Here is a 25,620-nt window from a genome sequence, read left to right on the forward strand (position 1 = left end):
GAAAAGCCTACAAAAACAAATGAATGACTTTTCTAATGTTTGTTTTTAGCGTCCAAAATTATGAGATGACTAAATGAACAAATTTTACTAAACGAGACGAACTTCACTTTTTAAATGTTGTTTTAGCGTCCAAAATTATGATGCCTAAATGAACAAATCTTAGTAAATGACAAACTTCACTTTTTTAATGTTGTTTATTAGCGTCCAAAATTTTTACATGACTAAATGAACGAATCACTAGATGAACTTCTCTTTTTAATGTTTGCTTTTAGCGTCCAAAATTAAGACATGACTAAATGAATGAATCTTAGTAAATGGGACAAACTTTGGGGAGGGGGGGTGTTTGTGCGCAGCGTCCTACATTATGACATGAAAATTTGAATGAATCTCTTTCCACTCACAAGATGGGGTTTCTATTCCGAGAGCCGTTCTTAATATGGGGATGTTGCGGGTGACTAGAGGAGGTTGGGGGGGGGTCTGTTCCGAAAGCTGTTTTTAATATGAAGAAGTTGGAGGTGTCCGTTCTGAAAGCCCTTCTTATCATGAGGAGCTTGGGGGTTTGGCCAGCAGCAGCAACAACAACAACAACAACAACAACAGTACTTTACTGTTTTAAGGGGGGGCTGATTGATTATAGAGCATATATATTCACAATCAAAAAAAGATTGGGAAATTTTTACCTTAGATGCACCTACACACTTTCTTTTAAAATGACGACTTTTATAGTTTTTCCGCTATGCCGATTAAGAACATCTGATTTATATTTGCAGGATACAAGTTGTTTTCCCTATATAAAGCCTGTATTATGCACTTTATATCATTGCGCACCAGATTATTATGCACGGGCGAAGATCAAATCTAATTATATCCGACTGACACTGCCACCCCCTAACTTCTTTCTTGGTTCATAGTATTTGTAAGTGGGGATCTTGACAGCGACTATCAAAGTTAAATTTGTGGCAAATATTTTGACAGTCACCCACACTACTAAAATAGGGTGACCATTCCGAAAGCTGTTCTTAACATGAGAGGGGCATGCTTCCACCAGGCAACAGGTCCTGCTAGTTTTATGATATTCTTCATGGCGTTATTTGGACTCTTTATATCTATGTTCATCATACTAGTATTGGATAATCATTTTATGATATGTATCATTGTGTTGATTGGACTCTCTATATATGGCTAAACCAGAATTTTACTTTTCTCAGAAAGTATGATAATTATTTAGGTCTTTCTCAAATACGTGAAATACATAACCTCATAGTTTAGTTTGAAAGGATCAATTAATTCGTTTGAAATAGATTATTATCTAAAATCTACCATTTAAAAATAGTTTTTGATTTTAGACACAAATAGCAATCCGTTTGACATATTGTTACTTGATTCAGACTAGCCTAATTTTTCATGTTTTTTTTTTCTTATAACACTCTTTTCTTGGAAATGCTTTTTTTTCTGGCTGAGAAAACTGCTAGTGAAGACATATTAAAGAGAAATTATAAACTCTTATCATATGCAGTTATCTTGTCGGATTTCCAAAGTTAGACCTAAATCATAATCTACCTGACTTGATTCTGATGAATCTATTTTTTTCGTCTTTTTCTTACACTACATTATTAGCAGAAATATATTTTATTTCACTTGGATTTTTGCTTGAAAATACTTATTCCGGTTATGAAAATTGTTAAAATGTGGACATTGTTTCTTACTCAGTAAACATGTAAAGGAGAAGTCATTGTGTGCAATTGTACAGAGTTCTTTCTCCTTGAGTTCTTCAAATATATATATATATATATATATATATATATATATATATATATATATATATAAAGAATTTAATAAAATATGTTGAAAAAACTTTAACAAGTTTTAAAACATATTTACTTTTCGGAAAGGACACAAATAAAATGGATTGTCCTTAATTCATGGAGTTTCGAAAGAAATACTTTCCTCATCAGAGTTAGCAAATTGCAGAATGAGATTTTGCTTGTAAAGTATTTAGTGAAACCGCAAATATAGAGTAGATCATACTAGCATAACAATGAAAATCGGTGAAAAGCAGAGGGAAGGAGGGGGGAACAATGAAAAATGATTTCACGTGAATGGATGTTCAAATTAATGACGAGTGGAAGATCCAAAGACGGTTAAATTCTAAATGTTGGTAAAAGTGGAGGAAAAAGTTTTATTTCACAATATAATTATATTAGAAAATTAAAATTAATTTCTATTTTTCCACATGCAAGTCGGCCATTTTTTCTTTTACTCCTAAGCAACACGGTGTAGGAACAGTTGGCATATATTTGCGATGGACTACACTGCTTCTGATATTGGCACTATCTAATTTACAATTCTCTTAAATAAACGGTTATTTTAAACTACTCCTACCCGATGGGTTAAAATTGCTTTAGTTGTTATTTTTCCCTTTATTTCACAACGTTTTTTTTTTGTTTTTTTTTTTAATTCTTTTATTTTTTCCATTCCAGGAGGAAGAAATGACAAAACGCACTGAAGAAGTGATGAACGCATCTCGGGTCGAAGCTGAGGTGAAACTGATGAAAAGAGAAAATCAAGAGTTGCGTCAGTATATCCTGGCTCTGCAAAGCGAGGTATATGGTGCCAGGCTTGCAGCCAAGTACCTTGACAAAGAACTGGCAGGCAGGTAAGTGCAAATCTTATCAGAATTCAATCTTTTATCTTATCTCATTCTCCTTCTTTAATCGTAACTATGTTGAATATCCGTCATAGGGATAAATCCTAATGATTGCATTGAGGCTGAGATAAATAGGGTATTACATCCAAGTGGCTGCAGTAAAACAGAGATGCCACCTGTGCAAGTTGGAGAATATCAACTGGCAGGTGCCTAAAAACACGGAAACCACTCAAATATAATAGAAAGGTTTAGCTTGCCTGCAGTGCCATACAGAGGTCTGGTGATGCTTGGGGCCAACTTCTTGCTTGTATACCTTAAAGACTCAAGAATAAGTCTTTTGAGAAAAGGAACATGAATATGATCGGAATGCCTTATCTCCCCCTTCATTTTGGATCTCTGGACCATTGCTCCATCAACCCTTATCCCTTTACACACTAATAGTTACCTTTATGAAACGAAAAGGATATACAACTAGAAAGAAGTTTGACTACAGGAAGTTGCAGAGATGATAAAACGAATAAGACAACTACAGTGGGTTGCTTAAGCGACATTCAAGGATGGCAGTTTGAACATGTGTGAGTGTTGAAAAGTATTATGTTCCTATTTACTTGCCTCCCCACGAGGGCAGAGTTAGACATAAAGACGGTTTTTGATGTGGGGAAAATCCAGCACCCCAAAAAGGGGCACTTTGGATATAAACAAAAATAAAAATTGTCTCAGTCATGAAAGATTTCTTCTCCACCGTCTGTGGACAGAAATGGTGAAGTGTAGCATCAGAACAGATATTACACTGTGATCTTGGCCCATTCAATTTTTGATCTGGCAGAAGGTGACTGCTGAGAGAATTAGAGATTTTGACTCCTCTTAATTCTTTTTTTTTTTTTTTTTTTTTCAAACTGCCAATCTCTACGGCTCTACCTCACTCTACTGATTCGTCACAAGTTGTCGTTCTTTGTTGACTTTATTTTAAGCAAAGAAGTAATATACTGCATTTATTCTTATTTCTTTCTAAATACTTAACTATTTCCGCTTCAGCTTCATTTTCTTCGAAAACGTACACAATTTGTAGAAATCTCCAAAAATTCCTAGACTTAAAGTAATTGTCACTTTATGACTTACTAGCAGGAAGCCCCAACGTTGCCCAGGATTGAATTATTGCTTATGTAAAAACAAATAAATGGTATACCCAGCTCTACTTCGGTATTGAGCATTTTTGTATTAACCTCGTAACATTTCAGTTGGTTACTTAACCTGTCGAAAACAATAATCTACTGGTATATTAGAATACCGGTTCCAGGAGAAGTATATGAAATACTATAGCTTTAGTTTTAAATTTTAATTTTTAGTTTCTTTTTTGGGAGATTTTGATACAGTTTCAATGTAATATGCTACCCTTATATTGTAAAATTTACAAATAATATATATGTAACATAGTAAAATTTACAAATAATATATATGTAACATAGTAAAATTTACAAATAATATATATATAACATAGTAAAGTTTACAAAGAATATATATGTAACAATAGTAAAATTTACAAATAATATATATGTAAGATAGTAAAATTTACAAATAATATATATGTAACATAGTAAAATTTGCAAATAATATATATGTAACATAGTAAAATTTACAAATAATATATATGTAACATAGTAAAATTTACAAATAATATATATGTAACATAGTAAAGTTTACAAAGAATATATATGTAACAATAGTAAAATTTACAAATAATATATATGTAAGATAGTAAAATTTACAAATAATATATATGTAACAATAAAATTTAGAAATAATATATATGTAACATAGTAAAATTTACAAATAATATATATGTAACATAGTAAAATTTAGAAATAATATATATGTAGCGTAGTAAAATTTACAAATAATATATATGCAACAATAGTAAAATTTAGAAATAATATATATGTAACGTAGTCATTACATGTTACATGCCAACACTCGGGACATGCAGACGATTGTAAAGAAACAAAAACAAGGAAACAATTCGACTCATTTTTTTTCAGTTGAAACAACAGACATTTATTTACAGGTACATTCTAGAATAACGCCTTGTCTCTTGTTCAAAAATCTTCTCCTACTCAAATGTACTTTACAAGACTCTGCCACATCAAACATGTGATACTTTGTCTTTGTCCAACCATTTTTACGGCACATCTTTCCCTGTCACTCTCTGGTCATGGGTGTACACGTCTATTTCTGTTTTTTTAGGACCATTTTTTAATAATCTTTTTTTTTTCTTTTTCACTGTGACGTCATATCACACACGGCCCGGTCATTTGCATACGTTGGCTTTGTACAGCTGTTGCTGCCATCTATTACATATAACGTGTCCACATTAATCACCCTGTTGCCTAGAATATATATTCCATCATTTGTTATAAGTTCAATAGTTAAGCAATTTACCAAGTACATTATTGAAGCTTATGTACATGCACCAATCATTTTAAAAATATTTTACTTATCAATCTTCAGTTAAAAAACTTTGACACCTAAATCAATCATGTTTAGGAAAAAATTATTGAATATTTGCGCTTTTTGCATTTCTTTATGCATTTTTTAATATATTTCCCCTTTATAATGAACTAGCGGGGGGGGGGGCTTTGCCCAGTCAAAAAATACACTTAAATATGATATTCTAATTCGTCCAGATTTCATATATATTATTATAGAGTCGTGATTTCAAAAGTAAAAAAAAAAAAAAGTATTTAGGTACCATCAGCTAGAATCGAAACCGAAACGAAAACTGTAGCATTCAAAGCTGGTGACGTTACCACTGTACCGACGTAACACGCGTAAAATTAAAAATAAACTAAGATGAATTTACAAAATGTATAACGATTTTTTCAAATTTTACCTATTTTTGACCACTTAAAAACTTTTAACCGTCTAAAGACCCATAAAAGAATGGTCCATAAATAATCCAATCATTTGTGGCCCCTAGCATGGCTCTGCGACTTTCAGTTTCAGAAGAGATAGAGTTTGAAAATATGGAGACAGAAAGAAATAGTGATTTTTATAAATTAGATTTCACAGATATTTTATTCTTAAACATCACTTATCATTTTTTCCTTAACCACCAGCTGAGAAGATTCTCCTCATCTTTTTGGCCCTTTTATACTATTCTTTCTAATACTCGTCTGTCAATGACAGCACTTCAATACGAACATGTTTCCAAATTAAATTCTTTAATTAAAATGTCCAAGTGATTTGCCAGGGTAATAGTACAGTGTTTCAGACCATTCTCAATTACTCCTACTTGTCACTCAAATCTACACACGGTTCAGAACTTCCTCAGAACTAAATACACTGACGATCGACAGTTTGAATCTGCCGATTGATGTAATGTGTTTTAAAGCTTTGTTACACGAGTCGAGTATGGAAGTTGATCTTACAATTTTTTTTACACAAAAACAACATGACAATGGAAGTTGGTCTTACAAATTTTTTTACACAAAAACAATATGACAATGGAAGTTGGTCTTACAAATTTTTTTATACAAAAACAATATGACAATGGAAGTTGGTCTTACAATTTTTTTTTTTTACACAAAAACAATATGACAATGGAAGTTGGTCTTACAATTTTTTTTGCACAAAAACAATATGACAATGGAAGTTGGTCTTACAATTTTTTTTTTTTTTACACAAAAACAATATGACAATGGAAGTTGGTCTTACAATTTTTTTTTGCACAAAAACAATATGACAATGGAAGTTGGTCTTACAATTTTTTTTGCACAAAAACAATATGACAATGGAAGTTGGTCTTACAATTTTTTTTGCACAAAAACAATATGACAATGGAAGTTGGTCTTACAATTTTTTTTGCACAAAAACAATATGACAATGGAAGTTGGTCTTACAAATTTTTTTATACAAAAACAACATGACATTGAGGAAATAAAGATTTTAAATACTGGAATCTTGGTGCTTGTGTAAATTGGTGATCTTTTAAATCAACGCCTTTCTGGTGAAAGCATTATTATGTACTTATATGTCATGTTGAAATTAGTACAAATTAAAAAAAAAAAAAAATGAAAAATAATCCAGTAGATGTGCTAGATGTATTTTAACACAATTACGTTCTGAGATTTTTGTTTAAAAATAGCAGGATCTTAATTTAAGTCAATTTATGTCAAGAGAGATAAGTCATTTTCTTTTCTTTTTTTTTTTTTTTGACTGAATTGGTCTTATAATTCTTCCACATTAAAACATAAAATTCGATAATTCAATAAATTCTATTTTTATTTGTAATTATTTTTTTACAAGATCATTCTTTGTAATTTTTTAAATATATATTAATTTCTACATAACATGTAAGTATGTAATAATGCTTTCACCTAAAATGTGTTTGTTTAAAACATCAATTTACAAGCACTGGATTTTCTTTTCTTTTCTATTTTTGTAATATATTTAAAAAATAACCAATTAATTTGGTTACAAGAGGTACAATTGTGATAATTGCTAGTTGAATTGTCAACATTGATGGAATGTTGATACTGAGTGGGTGGTCAGCTTGCTTCTCCTATAATGATGGTCAGATGTTGATGTTGCATTATTTTTGGAGAACATCTTGGTTGACCGAAAGTAAAATTATCCTGAAAAGCATAGTTTGTCTAATGGAAGTAAGAGTTTGTCCTGAAAATGACAGTGTGATCACAAGTTTAATAGTTGTAATTCTCTTGGAAATGCTCGTGATCACATGCGACTGGTCAAGAACAGAGTCAATAATGAATGGGCTGGGTTCATGTGGTAGTCCAGTCTGATTATTTAAATGCAGATGCAGTGTTTTATGTTGTCTTGGATGGTAGAGGTAACAGCTGGGCAAGTGGAAATAGTTGACCGATGAAAAAATCACTGGAACATTAACAGGAGTAGCTGATCATGTTAGGAGTTGAGCTAGTAAAGTTAGTCAATGACCAGTCGAATTCGTAGGAACAAGCTGTCCCATAGTGCACTACAGTGTTAGATGTGCTGAAAAGAAAAATTGCACCAAATGTCATGTGGCTAGACTGGCAAATACATAAATCAGGCTGGTAATTTAATATAGGAGCTAATCATATAAGCCGATATATGAGTAGTGGTTAAGAAAATCTCTCGGAGCAAAAACAAATACTAGACTTTGAATTATTTATTTGCAAGTAAAAATATGATCCATTGAAAAATCAGGCATAAGGTCATACAGGGATTTGGGGTTTATCCTTTTTTCATCCTGCCCTTAATTAAATTAGTTATTCCATGGTATAATTCTCATATCTTTTCTCCCCATGCAACACATGTCCTCAACTCTCATTGGCCAGGTTTCACTTCCATACATTATCACACTGTTTACGCATGCCTTATAAACTCTTCTCTTGGTCAAAAATGGTAACACCCTGCTGGTTAGTAATGGCAGAAGCTCCCTAGACTTATTCTATCTCATCCTAATAACCTTTGTAATTACACTAGCACCCGCTTATCCTTTACTTTAATAGTATTACCAAGACAATACAACTTCTACTAATTATTAGTGGTGGTGATGATGGTGGTGGAGGTGCTCACAAATTTATTTTCTTTGTTGCAAGGTGCCCATGTGTATTTAGAGGATGAGGCCTTTGATTTTCCAAATTACAAATTACAATATGTCAAAAGAATGAAATTGTTGACTGGTGTACAAATGAACCAAAATGCACTATGTGGGAATATAATTTTGTAATGAAATTAATGTTGGGGGAGAACAAGGGATACTCACAAGAGATCAACAATGACGCTTTTCTTCACGAAGTTTGTATGCATGTTTTTTTATTATTATTATTATTATTATTATTATTATTATTATTATTATTATTATTATTGGAGGAGAGATGTATTTATAAATTTAAATGTCGAGCTAGATTGCAACCTCTAGAAGTAAATTGATCTGAAAAGAGACAGAGATATTTTTTAGCAAAAATTTAAATTTTCTATCCATGATCTAAAATAAATGTGCAAATAGAAATCTACACAATAATGAAATGAAAGCAGTTCTTGAATTAGAAAAGAAATGATAGCAAAAAGTAAATTAATGAAATGTCATTTTTTTAATGAATATGCAAAATAAGTTATGTTGATTGCATGTACATTCTGAGTATATTATGGAACTGACGAGCTTCTATTTTGTATATAAAGATTAAGATTTTAATGTTACTAACAGTGTGATAAATTGCCCAATTTTATAAAGTACATATTTAAAGAATTTGAAGTTATATCGGGGTGGTAAACTACAAAAATGACCACTAGATTTTATCGATTATTTTTTTTTTCAATTAATAGACCCTGTTTATTTGTTATCAAATATTTTAGGATTTCTTTTTTTTTTTTTCTTCTCAAAAATTTTATTTTGCAAATATTAATTTGTTTTCCAATTTTTCAGATTATTTTGCAAAAGAATATTGATTTATTTTTGCAGATATTAATTTATTGTCACCAAATCTTGGTAGAGTAGTTTTGTAGAGTTAAGGGACACCGTGTCCTGTTTTGTAATAAACAAATAAGATCAAACAATGTTTATTATAAATGGATTTTAAATGTATTACAAAATTAAAATAATAACACGTTCTATATAGAATAGTGCGGAAGAAATTGTCTTTTACACGATACTGCCAGAGGAATTAGTATCTGTAGAATGGTCTATAAAAATTAGAAAACAAATTAATAGGTGGATTATTTTGCCCTGTCACCGCTTGGAAAATCAGACAAACTAGTCGATAAAATTTGGCAGACATTTTGAGAATTAACTGTTTATATTTTCTGAAAGCACTACATTTGTCCAGCATAGTAATTATCCTAAGAACGAATCGGTTAGACCGTATAACATTCTAACCTCCTGGATAAACCGCTGCAAAAGCATTGATGTCTTAAGTAACAGGAAGGTTGGCTAGCCAAGGAAAACTTGAAAACAAGTGATTAGACAATATCAAACAGAGTAGAATTTTGAGACATTTGACCTGCTGAGTCATGTGAACGAGAGATAGATAGATAGATAGATAGATAGATAGAGAGAGAGAGAGAGAGAGAGAGAGAGAGCTTGCGTAATATCAGGTAACATCTGCAAAGTTATATTAAATGAATTGAAGAAGATATACGAATTTGATGTATATATTCATATTATATATTTTGTGAGGGTTTTCTTATTAGAAGTTTAAATGAGATTACTGATTTAAAAAAAGAAAGATGTCCAAAGAGAAGGAAAAGCTTGAGAAAATGAACCTCCTATAACTTTCAGCCTGGGAGCACGAACGCTACTGTAAGACTAATGCCTAAAGAGGCTTACTATAAATTGAAAATAAAAAATGTAATCAAAGATCCAAGTGTCATTATTCTCTCTTAATTCTATCCAACACGATCCAATCAAGCAAGCACACGTTTAAATCGGAAATTTGATTATCACATAATTATTCGTAATAAATTTCACGCTCAAATAATTTTGATGTCAGATACAAGCATTAAATATAATTATAGATTCATTAATTAATGTTGCTAGAATCTTTTGCTCCAAATCGTTTCAAAAACTGTTAAACGTTTTCGGTTCGTTTTGTCACGTTTCTTTGGAGGAAATATTAATAACTTTTTTTAAACAAAGACGAACGAAAATGTATAAAACAAAGCCTTTTAGGGAATTTTAATGATGTATTCGTAGACGTTATGCAAAAATGGTGGGAAATTTGCCGCAATAACGATTGATTAGCTTGGAATGGTGAGGCGAGTGAGCATCAGCATGTTCAGTTTAACATCCATTTTACAAGTTGGCGTTCTTAGACATTTACTTCTAAACTAACCTATCTATTACCAAACCTTTATATACTATTAGCATGGGTGATAGGCGTTGCTCGGGTGTTTGGAGGTGTATGTTGAGCAAAAAAAACCCAAAAAAAACGTGGTAGTAGGCAGGCAGGCTCGAACCCATAGAAAGGAAGAAAACGTGAAAAAAACCCAAAAAACGTGACGTCTTTGCCGTTGCGTCCATCGCCAAACCAGAAGGGACAAAGGTTTAAATTAAGGCTAGTCAATTGAAAAGAGGGGATGACTTTAAAAAATATCAGCGAAAAAAGCGAGCCCCTCCTTGTAGAAAAGTGCCCAGTTGAGGGTAAAGGAATTAATATTTTTAGCCAATTTTTTGTATTTGTCATCCGAAGGGTCGAGCTTCAAAACAATACTGATCTGGTGAAAATCCGTCGCCTCTGTCGAAAGTGTAAGGCAGGCATGCATACATGCATACATTTAAACAGACAGGTGAGATTTATTATATTACATTATCAGGGGTTCTACATTGTTAAGTAGCGATTAAGTTAGCTAGTGTCCATTTTCATAAGGGTCACGTTCAGTGCATGTCAGTATAACCTAGCTGCAAACAGCGTTGTACCCATAGACGTGTGACGTGAGTTAAAGCAGACGGAGGCAGGGGGGACGAGCAACAGGTCAAGCTGTAGACACAACATAGTCGAGAACATGACGAATGAGCCACGTTTCCAGATGAGAGAAACATAGGTTTTCAGTTCAGTCTCCTTGTTAGAAGCACACCAACGAGATGCATTAATAATATAGAAATAATTTAAGCTGAATGTTACCGATATCTGTCCGTCACCCATTTCTTAGATAGTAAGTTTAAGAAGTAAAGCATTAATCATTAGTCTGTCTGTCTGTCTGTCTGTCTGTCTGTCTGTCTGTCTCTCTCTCTCTCTCTCTCTCTCTCTCTCTCTCTCTCTCTCCTAAGTTCATTCTCTCCCATATGATGATTGGTCCTGGATATGACCTTAAACTACATCCAATGGTGAGGCCCCAGCTTGTGGACTTTGGGGAGTGTGGAGCCACCCTTTAATTTCCATTGCTCCCAGGTCCACTCTGACCCGGAGTGGTAGTACCTGTTAGGGTCCCAACTATGGGTTAAATAGAAACTGACTTGAAAACAACAAATATATTCTATTAAAAACATTTTCTTCAAAATCACTGGATTTGGCATTAAATAACCTGAAAAGGGTTGATATGCCGTAAAACAAAAACAACCAACCAACTCATATGATGATATGATACAATGTCTCCATTCAGTCTTGAAAGACAAAGGATACCTCCTGTAGGAGCAGCTGCGCATGGAATTGTGAGGAAAGGGTTGTGCAATCATCAACCACAACTCTTCTGAATCGGCACTGTTTGAGTCCAGTGACAAGGAGAAGTCCAGGACGACTGGAAACAATGCCGAGATAAGCAGAGAGCACATACAGCACCTGGAAATCCCAAATGGTCACACATTTAGTACTGACTAGATTCAATGTTGCTTAACCGGTGATCCAGCGGGAACCAGTGTGTCAATGTGATTATGCCGTATCTCTTCTATAAAACATTGAAAACACAGCAAATGCCTCCTTGTAGTTTTTTGACGGACGCGTCGGAACATGACAAACTTGATATCGTTTTAAAGCTAAATCTCTCTAACGCCAAATATCTAAAAATTGGCCAAAAACATTCATTCTTTCACCCTCAACTGGGCCGTTTTTTACAAGGTGGGGTCCATTTTTGCGTTGACATTTTTGCAAATCATCGTCTCCTTTTGATTGACTACCCTTAATTCCAGCGCTCGTGACTTCCGGTTTTGCGGAAGCATCAGCTAAGAAGACGTTAGATTTTTTTTTCCTCCTTTGCATTACGGGTTCGAGCCTGTCTGCCCACTACCACTTTTTTTTTAATACCTCTTTCCACCTGGGCTGCCTACTGTTGTTTTGATTTTTCCCCAACCTCTCTATGCTCTCGCTACTACCAATTATTATTTTAACAGCTTTCTCCACCCGAGCTGCCTACTGTTGTTTTGATTTCCCAGCCCCACCCCAAGGTTCCTTACTCCACCACCCTGGGCAATGTCAGGTTTTTCCTCCTTAGCAGTACGGGTTTGAGCCTGTCTGCCTGCCTACTACCACTTTTAAAAAAATTTTTTAACACCTCTCTTCACCTGGGCGCCTACTGTTGTTTTGAACCCCCCCCCCTCTGGGTGTTTCTTACTATACCACCTCGTCACACCTGGGCAACGCCGGGTACCCCCGCTAGTTAAAAATAAAAGTAAGTTCCCTGAAGTCTACATAGTACCCCAGTAGTTGTTGCCCCTGATAGTAGCCCCCTACACCAAAGTGGCAATTTGCCTTGTTTGGGGTGAAAATGTAATAAAAAAAAAAACAAAAAAACTCTTGTATACACACTAGCACTTGCTTTTTCCCTGTGCTCCAACCGTATCACCAATGTAATAAAACTTTTGGACAACCTCATTAGCTTCACCATCTAAATATACCTCCTCTACATCTAAGTCCTCATCCATCTTCATTGTCTTACACGTCTTGCATACACAATGGTTATTATCTCTAAACCTATTTGTAATTCTACTATCCTTAACTGCGTTTCTTATGTAGTCTTGGCATCGTTTTGGAATGGGTGGCATTTTTTTCATAAATTGTAGTCTGCATCGAATATATAAATACTTTTCAAAATGGCAACAAATGGACATATCATAGGAGTTCCCCCAATCACACCCAGCCTTGCTGACTTGGTGTTCTTTTCAACTGTTTTTTACAAAACACAAATTTTCACCAATGTTATTCAATTTTTTCCTATACAAATTGTTATTCACCAAAATTTTGGAAGAAATAATAATGCCAAAATAATATTTATAAATTATTCAAATGTTATTTTTTAGAAGGTTATCAAGGGAAAATAAACTATTATTATTATTATAAAAAATAATACAAAAATACTCGCGTGTTTATATATATATATATATATATATATATATATATATTAAAGTAAATGTCATTAAATAGCATGGCATGTTTTTGCTTGATAAGAGTTTTTTTGGAGGATGGACCTGCAAATTTACCCTTGTCCATTCATTCTGTCCACACTTTTCTCAATAACTATGCCTTGGAATTTTTTGAAATTTTGCACAAACATTAAACATGATATGAGTAAAATGTAACAGAACAGATTTTCTGAGAAAACTCCGGTTGCAACCTAAGGTTCCTTTCGGATTAAATTGGCTAAAATTGACACTTTTGTACTTATTAAAAAAAAATTTAAGCCTTGGATTTTTATAAAACTTTCTGAAAAGTTTTAACTAACTGATTTCTGTATAATTTTGTTTGTCTATACTTAGCGATAAATCATGAGTGTTCCCTAGGGGCTCTTTTAGAGCTAATAAAAACGCTCCATTTTTGTGAACTATTTTGCCATATTTGTCCAAAATTTTCTGTGTATGTATATTCAACAGTTTTGCATGGTGCTGAACTCAAATTTAAATATGTTAAAGCCTTGGGGACTTTTGGGGCAAATGGGGAGGGGCAAATGATGGACTTAGTGATTTCTTTTTTTGCATGGTGCAGAACTCAAATTCACATGTTAAGGCCTAAAACTGCACCGTTTGTTCATTTTCACCAAGATTTGACGTCCCCTGGGGACTTTTCGGGCTAAATGGGGGAAGGGTAAATGCTGAACTTAGTCATTTTTTTTACGCCTCATTCACTCTGCACTTACAGGGGACCATGCATGCTTCACTTGTTTATTCTTCAATTTTATAAATAATTATATATTGTACTATTCAAAAAATTGAAAAGATAAAAAATATCTTTCATCAAACAAATGCACCTTGTGTTATTTAATTACATTTCCCTAAATGTAATATGTGGTCTAAATACACACACACACCAACACACACACACACACACACACACACACACACACACACAAGTTGAACAAAATAACAGAAACAAAATGTTTCCATTGGTTTATCCAACACACACACACACACACACACACACATATGTATATATTAGAATATATACAGTGTTAGAAATAAAAATTGAAGAGCTCAATTATCACTTGTGCTGTGACAACAGCATATTCTATTCATTGTTTTGACTCGTGAGTATATATCCGTTAATATCTTATATGTTTCTATATAGACTGATGTGGTTCTCAGTTGATTGACTGTGTTGATATATACTTGAGAGTCAAAACAATGAAAAGAATATTCTGTCGTCACAGCTCTAATTATCACAGTAAGAGTCCAACATATTCTTCAAATATTTACAGACAAAATATTACCATACCAATAGCTTCATGCTGCAAAAATAAATGGGATTTTTAATTCTGTTTGAACAGTCTTTCGTAATCTTTGATTTCAGAGTGATTTCATTGGATAATGAAAATGAACAGTGAATCTCTCTAAGTGTCTACTATTAAAATAATTATCCGGATGTATAGACTACGTAGTCGATGAAATCGATTGAAGTATGTTTCACGTAAATAACACCAATCAAAGATTTTTGTAAATCTCTGAGTAGACATAATCAAATATCTATTTATCAGGTGCAATGTTATAACGGTCAAAATTTGAGCGACTGAATTTTTTTTATGTATTAGATAATCTAGGAAAACAAATAGAGATTTTTTTCCTATGATTTTAACAGCAGTCTATACTCATCTACTGACTCTTTTCAATTTTGATACATTGGTAAATACATGCACGTTCGGATTCCTTTTTAGTTTCTTCAGCATTGACCCATTTCTGAACTTATATTACTGGTGAGGACTACATGCTATTACACTTTCTGATGGATTTCAGTTTTATTAATTTTACACGCAATGTCGGCCAATTGGAATGTGCGAATAGCCTAGATGGGTAAAATACATAAAATCTTCGAGTAAGATGTGCCACCCAAGAATTTCTTTTTTTTTTTATATACCCTCTTTCATAATCATAAACACATATTTACATTAACCAAGTACAATTTGGCTATCCATATATCTTTTAAAAACACTTCCGTTTTACCTTCACAATCCACGTTCTTAAGATCTGACAGAACATCAGTTTTTGTTGGTAAAGTCGATGAGCTTTCATACAGTAGAAAAGTAAGCCAAAACTATGTGAGAATAATTATTAATGAACAACTAAAGGGAAATACCTCTCTTTATCTCTCTATCTCTCTCTCTAGATATATATATTTATTATCAACTCTTTTTATACTTTTTTTCAAAGAGCTCCATTTTTCTTTAATTTCTCTATAATCTATCCCATTTTTCATTTTTCTTTTTGGCGTCGAGAGGTTCCAGGTCGCCTGATGAAGTCTCTTTGACTGAAACAGATGACTATTTGTAGCGATCATATGTAACTGTTTACCCCAAATAATAAAAAAAAAATATTTTGCTCTTTTTATTGAGTATTTAGCAACCTCATTGTCTTCATTAGTTCTGACTTTTGAACACCTCAAACCTATATATATATATATATATATATATATATATATATATATATATATATATTATTTTTAAAATATAATTATCCACTGACACGTGTTTCGTCTATGACGCATCAGAGTGGCTGAATCTAACAAGATTTGAAATCGGGACCCCATGAAAAGAAACCTAAACTTCTACCACTGGGCTATCTCACATGACTCGATTTACGTAGATGTTATTTATTTATTTATTTTTGTTTTTGCGATACGTTTTCAATGAATTCAATTATTTATATGAAAGTGCATTTTTACCTAAATGCGAGTTGGGAATAATTTTCCCTTTTACCAATTTAGTACCTCCCAAATAGGGAGTGGCATGTATATTGTTTTTAAAATATAATTATCCACTGACACGTTTTAGTAAAAAAACAAAAACACACACATATTGTGGCCCTAAACTCAAACAACGGGTTTACGTAAAAAGAATATATTGTGTAAGAAAATTAATACAAAGAAAGATTGTCTGCATTTTCTGACTGTTAAGTAAGTTAGTCTGTAGTCTTGTGTTGCATCATGATAATTCACCACAAGAGTATTAGACTCAGAGTTTTTGCAATGATTAGAAGAGTCTGTTATGAGTGAATTGATAAGTTCTCATAACACCATCAGCCAAGCGATACTCGTACTTTTTTCTTTTCTTGGATCGATAGTTAAAGGACCCATCTCGGTTGGCAGTGTTCTGGAGCTGCTTGGGATGGTTCAATTTTGAAAGTGTCATATATCATCTCAATGGCTTCCTCTTCATGAGGTGCACAGTTGAGATCATCCAACAGACGCGTTCTTATTTCCTTAAGGTGTTTTTTAGTACCGTGAATGATGTGCACCAGATTCCCGATTCTTTTGTTTATTGTGCTGCGTTCCCAGAAAAACGTGTTGTTTTTGTAAGTTCTGTAGAAAACTTTTTCTCCTGGGTCATAGCATTTCTCGGACACAATAGAGATCCATTTATTTATTGCAGACCATTATCCTCATCTTTTTAAAATTTTGTTTCACAACGTTTTGGTCAACATTTTCTCTGGCCTTCATCAGGTGGTAACTGCAACGGGATAAGAACTCCAAATCTCCTAACAATCTGACGAAGGCCAGAGGAATAGTTTGCCGAAACGTCATGAAACAACATCTAATAAAGATGAGGATGATAGTCTGCAATAAAAAAATTAATAAATAATACTCATCTCAATAATGAATTCCAATTAAATTATTTATATATACCATTCGGTACGGCCTGACCATAAAAGATCAGATATAAACGTAGATTTATAAGACCAAAAAATCCAACCTTGATCGCCTTTTGGGGCCTGTGGCGCAGTGAATAGAGACATTGAATCTCTACAGTTTCAGGTGAGCATTGTCTGAAGATAATGGTTTCAATCCTACTCAAAGCCGATCAGAAGCTTACTTGGTCAGAACGTCGTGAAACAACAACTAAAAAAGATGAGGATGATAGACTACAACTTGGATGTCTTCAAGTCTAATGTTAACAAATTCCTAATGAACCGCCCCCTTAAGTAAACACTCCATCAAATCTCCACACTAACGTAATGTACTTGCAATAACCCTTATCCCTGAGTGGCTTCCGGGCCTTGATAAGTGGTGATCACTGTGTAAAAAAAAAAAAAATACTCATGTCAATAATGAATTTCAATTAAATAATATACAATAGAGATCCTTCTCAGTTTTGTTCGATTTGGTAACAGTTTTTCAAATACCTATCTTTTTTTTTTTTTTGCTGGAACGTAGTCTTCGCTGGGTTTATTATGGTTAGGCGTGATCCTATAGACCTGTAGAAACTGTTTCAGTGTCATTTCTATAGATGTACTGCATGCTATTTTGAGTGCTCATTTCAAAGTGTCGATAAAGCATTCTGCGTGCTGTTTGATCACAGATAGTATTGGAGAGTTTAATTTGGGATATCTCACAGAACTCCTTAAAGTCTGTGAACGTCAGGCCCCTATTCTTTATAAGCTTGAATCGCTAGCAACTATGATATCCAGTAGTGCGTGAGGAATTGATCTGACGTCAGAGTTTTTTTATTTTATTGAATGCCACTTGGTATTTAGATGTCCATTGCCACACTCTGTTCTTTTTTAGTAGCTCATTCAATGGTGCTCCATGGTCATTCATATTGGGAATAGATGTTTGGTACTTGTTCGCTAACCCCCAAAATTTTGTAATTCAGTAATATTTTGGGGAGTCAAAATACCCTTAATAGCTGGCGCCCTTTCTGGGTATGAATTTCTACCGTTTTTGATGTGTCCCAAGTATTTTATTTCTTCCATGAAGAAATCGCATTTTCTTTCTTTTATTTTAAAACTAAAATCCTAGATTTGAGAGAATACCTCGTGAACATGTTTTCAACGTTTCTTTGATTTTGCTTATTATGATAATATTATCCAGGTATGTGATTGTGAAATCAAGTCTGCTTGACATATTATCTATAATTTCTTGATAAATAGCCGGCTAACCTTTCGAATTTAATTAATCCCTTATGCAAACCAACTTCGAGCTATTTTCCTTGACTGGAATTTGCATCACTCAAATCGACATTAGAGAAGTGAAGTTGTTGTATTACTATCAAACTCACCATCAGTGCCTTTTTATAAGGACTGTTTCAGTTTCTTGTTTGTTTGTTAAATGCAAACACTGAATAAAACTGAAAAATTAGAATATTTTGTTTCATTAAGTTAAGCAACACATGGGTAGAGAAAAAAAATGAAATCTTTGTATACATGAGGCATTGCTAAAATTCATTATGTATTAGATTGGTAATGTTAGAAAGTGAAAAAAAGACGGTTTTGAAAGCCATCGGGAACAAAAACATTTATTTATGATAATAAAGTTTGTTTACACCAAAACTATAAAGGCATTAAATGAAATAGATTAAATGTATATAATGCATTGCTTTTATACAATAGGAGCATGCACAAGCTATTCCTGTAAAAGATGTGCTAAGCACGAAGTAAGACATTATGGCATCTTTTCTGTTAGGGGACATTTATAAAGTCCACTCTGTCTGTAGGGCGTCAAGAAAATTAATGAGAATGAGTATTCGACCACATGAATGAGGATGAAAACAGGTAGTCTGAGCGTTCTCAACAAAATCTCATGAACACGCAAGATTTGTGAGCCTGACATTTGAAGGTCAGTATGGTCAAGAAACCAATTTCTCCACAAGGGAGATAACTTTGGTCTCGACATAATTAGCACATCATGCATTCCACTGAAATTAAGACATAGGAATCCTATTTGAATATTAAAGCATTGAATGAAAGGAAGAGTGTGAAATGTGAGAATGGTGTGGGTGTCAAGAATAAAAAAAAAAAAAAGCTTGAGGTTTAGAAACATTGATGTGAAGCAAGTAGAGGACAAGGGAATGTTTTTATTCATTTATATTTGAAAATTTACAAATGAAATGGAGACGCCCAAAATTAAGTAGAAGATTTTTGAAGATATCTATTATCCTGTACAAGATGAATGTGTAAAATCAAGATAGAGTAAATCTATCAAGAGTAATGGAATTGATTTTTGTCCAAGAATTTTTTAAACTGTTAAAAATCTTATTATTAGCAAGCAGAGTACGTTTCAAATGATAGACTTTGTAAAATATAGCATTCAAGTTCCATGAAAAAAAAAAACCGTCGTCTTATTATTCTGCTAAAATATTTTCTCTGAATATATATATATATATATATATATATATATATATATATATATATATATAGTGTGTGTGGATGTGCATATGGCAGCTTATTATTTTGCCAAAATATTTTCTCTTAGTATAATATATATATAGTCCTGGTCAAAATCATAACACCACTTAAGAAAGTAAGCGTTTACGCATATTATCGAATTTTTAATCAAACAAATGGTTGAAACTGTTGCCAAAAAGGGAAAATATGATGGAAAACAAATGAAATCTGCTGGTGTTATGATTTTGACCAGGACTGTATATATGTTTATATATATATATATATATTGAGAGAGAGAGAGAGAGAGAGAGAGAGAGAGAGAGAGAGAGTGTGGATGCGCGTCTGGCGGCTGTATGCAAATGCCAAGTCATGAGCAAAGTGACGTCACGATAGCGGGGGCTATAAAAAAGAACGCGTGCACAGACAGACTTTACATTAGAGTTATGTTAGAGACGTCATAGTCATAACGAGAAGTCACACGTGGCGGAAGAATGAGGAATGAAGGTCTTTTCTTAAAACTTGAAACAGCGAGTTGAAGTTTCTTATTCTTTATCTCCTTTGCGATTGAGTCTACAATGTGTTGGGTCTATGTGTGACAGTGTGTACTACATTACATCTCTCTCTCTCTCTCTCTCTCTCTCTCTCTATATATATATATATATATATATTAATACGATAGTGTGTGTGTTCTTTTGTGTGTCACGTTTACATCTGTATTCTTCAATGTGGCTGTTGTTTAATTGTTATGATCTTCCATTTCTTGTAATAAATAATTTTACCAAGAATTCTTCATAAATTTTCGTTTCGATTTCGATTTCATCTGATGGCACTCAAATCATCTATATTTTCATTTTATTTTTTTAACTAGGAATTCTTTATAAGATTTGGTTTCGGTTTCAGTTTCGATTCAAACTGAATCACCCAAATCATATGGATATATTTTTTTATTTTTGAAATCACAACTTTATAATATATAAGAACTGATAAAAAAAAATTGACTCTACAATCATATATACGAATTGAAATTTTAGATGTAGGTTACCTGGACATGTTCATAACTTCCCTATGTGCGAATACACTTTATGTATGGCTGGGTTACGCTGGGTGTCCCTGCTTGCTTTGTTAAATACTTTTGCAGTTTTAACAAAAAAGCTATAATAATATCAGGGTGTTGCTATTTACACTGAAAATGCACAGAATGCTAACATCTATATATCACAAATGAAAGAGTCCGCTGTGGAATTTCCACAGGTCCCTCTAGTTATTATTATTATTATTATTATTATTATTATTATTATTATTATTATTTTTATTAAATATATGGAAATTAAACTACACAGAATTTTCCACGTTTCATCCCTGTATGAGATACATTCTATGTAACTTAATTGCCATATGTTTTAATAACTTACTACCTAGCTGTATCCATGTATTAACCACTATTGAAGTAAATACTGAAAATTGACGCATAATATGTCACTTTATAATATTTTTATGGATAAATTATATATATATATATATATATATATATACATATATATATATATATATAAATGCTTGAAGGTACAGCATTTATAAATACATAAAAAATCAGCGGAAATCTCTGAAGAGCTCTTTCAGCTATCCTCTCATCAGGAGAAAAATCGATTGCAATGAAATATTACTGGCGAAAATAAAGAGCAATGGGGGGGGGGGGCTTTTATAAATTAATGGTGCCAAATAAGGACGATTAAACCCCATAATTTGATTTAATAAAGCGTGTATAAAGCGATCAAAATAGCACCGCAAAGGGGTGGGGGGAATGGGGTGGTCAAAGTTCCCCCACACCACCCCACCGAAGAGATTTAACGCTTTTAACAATTCCTTCTGCCGATACAAAGAAGGTTTATGAATCGCTTTATACACGCTTTATTAACTTCAATTATTGGTTTTAATCGTCCTTTTTTGGAAGCGGTAGAGTTTCTAAGCCAATTTAATGCCATGTCGCCTTTGTCCGAAAGAGAATGGCCTTTTTTATACTGACTGTTAATTCAAAGTTGGAACTCCAAACTCCGCTCAGAAGCAGATATTAATCCTTTAACCAGCGAAAGACCTTTTCTTATTGTAACTGCAAATTTCACAGAAATATATATATTCTCATTCTTTTTTTAAATTGAAAGTATTTCTTGAGTTGTCGATATCATGGCCCCCCACCCCTCGCCTTTTTATCAATGTGCTTCTCATTACTCAGCTGACGACCAATTCCCTGAGTGACCAGAGATCGAACTTCTTGATCAATTAGCACAACGTGAGGGATGCACTATTTGATCCGATAAGCTCGGATTAACAGGGACAATTGGATATCACTATTCTTGTTCATGCGAGTAGAAACCTTATCAACACTGGCATTCTGAGAAGACAACCAAAAGTCAGCAATGCCACATCACCAGATGTATTCACCCAGGACACGAACGGAGGCAAACAAACATGAGGGCTGCCAGCAGATTGCAGTTTGACACACCTGCTCTTACCATATACAGTGTCTCTCACTCTCAATTCCATCTCCCTCTCTCTCTCTCTCTCTCTCTCTTCCTCCTTCTTTGTTCATTAACAGTCTGAACAAAGTCTAAACCTCAATATTAAACTAGTCTATTAAAAACAAAAGGAAATATCATCAAAAGTAGTGATACTATTTGGCATGTAGGCAGTGAAGGAAAAAGTAAAAAAAGAGAAAGAAAGAGGGTGATAATTGCATGATTTTCTGATGTTTTGCTAATTAAAAAGTAACACATGGGTTTGTTTATAAAGTATAATCTCTTGGTTGGGGCTCTAGGAATCCCTATCACTGCCGGCACTGCAGGTGCTGCCTAATGAGTTAGCAGCGTAATGTCTTGTTCGTTGAAAGTTAACTTTGATGTTTAGATTAAATGATTAATGACTCTCTCTCTCTCTCTCTCTCTCTCTCTCTCTCTCTCTCTCTCTCTCTCTCTGATTGTATTTGGATCTACACAATATTCTTTGAATTCACACACTTTGCTTGGAAGTATTTCTGTCTTAATATTCTTAATGCATACTGAATTGCTGCTCATCTCTCTCTCAGGCCAGAATGGTCTTTTCTTGAACACCTTTTCTCATGTTAGTACATATTATTAGCATTTGTAATTGTTTGTTATGCCTCTTTAAGTGTTTTTTTTTTAAGTATCTTCTCAATTGAACTTCTAAAATTTTTTTTCTTTTTTATTGTTCCACAAATATTTACATTTAATTTGGTTTTGTTTTACGGTATATCAACCATTTTCAGATTATTTAATGCCGAATCCGGTCATTTTAGTAAAAGTTTTTATGCTTCAAATTCTATATATTTATTCATGGTGTTTGGTTTTGTTTTGTTTTATTTTCTGCTTTTTTTTTTTTTTTTTTGTGAGGGACTTTGCAGAACATGATCAAGTTTTGCAAAAGGAAAGAAGAAAAAAAACAAGAACAATGTTTGATGCATTTTAGGTAATGAAGCCATTATCTTCAGACAGCCTTATATGGTAGCACCAGTGACATTTTCACTGTTCTTTGTATGCCTTTTAATCTTAAGATTGCATTCTAATTTTCATAAGAGTTTATAGTGAAGCAAGGTTTGCACAATTACTAAATTGACGTCTCTTAAACTGGTACTGCTTGAATCTAGTGATAAGGAGAGATGTAAGATCACTAGATATAGTGCTGATAATCAGAGAATGACTGATGTTATCTTGAGGTTTTCTTTCTCCTGGACTAGTACAATCAAGACTGAAGAGTCTAGTATACCTGTAACTCACTCCATATTTAGGGAATAGTATACGAATTCATACTTTTCCAAAAGGTATCAAGGAAAATGATGCTGTAGTCTCAATAAAAGGAGAGAGAGAGAGAGAGAGAGAGAGAGAGAGAGAGAGAGAGAGAGCATGGCCAAAGAGTAGAGAAATAGCTTTTTTCAGATTAGCATACCCTCATTTTCAATTTCCATTTTTCGCTTAGTATAGCCATCATTTTTTTCTCTGCAAATGTTTTATTGCAATAAAAGAATAAATAAAATAACAATAATAAATAAATAAAAATAATAAATAAAATTACAATAATAAATTACAATGATAAATTAAATGACAATAATAAATAAATAAAATTAATAAATAAAATAACAATAATAAACAAATAAATATAATAAATAAAAATAATAAATAAAAACAATGATAAATAAATAACAATGATAAATAAAATAAATAAAATGACAATAATAAATAAAATTAATAAATAACAATAATAAATAAAATAATAAATAAATAAAAATAATAAATAAATGAAAATAATAGATAAAATAACTATAATAAATAAATAAAATTGATAAATAAAATAACAATAATAAATAAATAAATATAATAAATAAAAATAATAAATAAAAGTAATAAATAAATAAAAGTAATAAATAAAATAACTATAATAAATAAATAAAAGTAATAAAAAAAATAACTATAATAAATAAATAAAAATAATAAAATAAAATAACAATGATAAATAAATAAATAAAAATAATACATAAAATAACAATAAAATGTCGAGCGGCCATATTACTTATTACAGATTATGAAATTGAACTTTAACGGCGAAATATATATATTTTTTGCAGTAAAGAATGTTTAAAATTTCAGTGCTAAACTTTTTTTGTTTGTTTCCGTTAGTAAATGCTGATAACTAAAGCAATTAATAATTTACCAAATTAGATAATCATATTAAAGCGAAATATGAAATAAAATCTTTAAAATTTGAAATATATCTGCTGTCTTTTAAACATTATAAATCGCAAAAATATGCTTTGGATTTGATTTTCTTGAATTTTTGTTCAGTTTAAGTTTATCATTCCTTCAAAAGCCTCGGCTTAACATTCACAGGCAATATGAACTGCAACAAATACATTGAGGGCATTGAAAAGGCTGCCGCAAAGAAGATGGGGTCCTTCTATTGTGCTAGAAGATTACTCACACCTGAGAGTTTCCTGTACCTCTACAAAGCCACCATTCGCCTATGCATGGAGTATTATTGCCACTGCTAGCTACTTTCTCTTGTATAGGGATCAAAGAAGAGTCTCAAATCTAATCTAAGTTTTGCCAACTTAAGCTCCAATCCTTGTTTCATCGCTTCAGTGAAAGTTAAATATATAAAGAATGCCATATACATGAATATAAATCATTTTCTAATTTAGCTCTGTTACAAAAGAATTGATATCCAAACAAGAGTTTGAAGTTTTCAAAATGACCTGCAAATTTTGAGCGGTCACAAAAAAATAATATGAATAAAGATATCAGAAGTGTTTGAATTTAATTCTTAAAATGTAAAAAATTGAAATAATTGAAAAATTATCTTGGAGCCATTGCTTATTTTCCATTTGTAAGAAATACAGCATTTTAATTAGATAATCTGCAGAAATGATTATCCAATAAAAATAAACAGTGATTCTCACAAAGTTCCTTCTACTGAAAGAATTAAAGGGCCGGATAGAATGTGTAATCGATTGGAATTGCTTTTTATGTAAAGAACACAGATTGCAAACTCTCTGGCTAAGCAAAATCAAATATTGATTTGTTAGATGCAATGCTGTTTTGGAAAATCTGATTATATATATATATATATATATATATATATATATATATATATATATATATATATATAGTCTTAGAAGTTTCTTTAAAACTATAAAAAAAAATATCCTTTGTTGGAAGATTATTTTGTTAGTAAGTCGATTAATCTCTCGTATGGCTGAATATTTTACAAACAATAGTACCAATGTTCTTAAAGGGATCGTCAGTTGTTTATCATGAAACACTTTTTTGGAGATTAAAAAAAAAAGAGTATATTAATTCATGGCTCCCCAGCAGTGTTAATTAAGCACCACTTCCCTTAAAACACAGGAGCAAAATTATTTTTAATACTGGATATTTTTCCTCCAGGTAAATTTAGG

General features: G+C 32.4%; 1 protein-coding gene across 1 annotated transcript in view; it reads left to right on the forward strand.

The window, feature by feature from the left end:
* LOC145239829 (Golgi-associated PDZ and coiled-coil motif-containing protein-like) overlaps window positions 1–25,620 on the forward strand; it is a 460,043-nt gene that overhangs the window by 137,367 nt on the left and 297,056 nt on the right. Inside the window, exon 2 of the mRNA XM_080103366.1 lies at window positions 2,481–2,656. Within this exon, the coding sequence (XP_079959492.1) occupies window positions 2,481–2,656 (176 nt within the window). The remainder of the gene's footprint in view (window positions 1–2,480; window positions 2,657–25,620) is intronic.

The sequence above is a fragment of the Euprymna scolopes genome, chromosome 19 (assembly GCF_053919585.1).
Source record: "Euprymna scolopes isolate OS-2025 chromosome 19, ASM5391958v1, whole genome shotgun sequence".
In the NCBI taxonomy this organism is placed as follows: Eukaryota; Metazoa; Mollusca; class Cephalopoda; order Sepiida; family Sepiolidae; genus Euprymna; species Euprymna scolopes.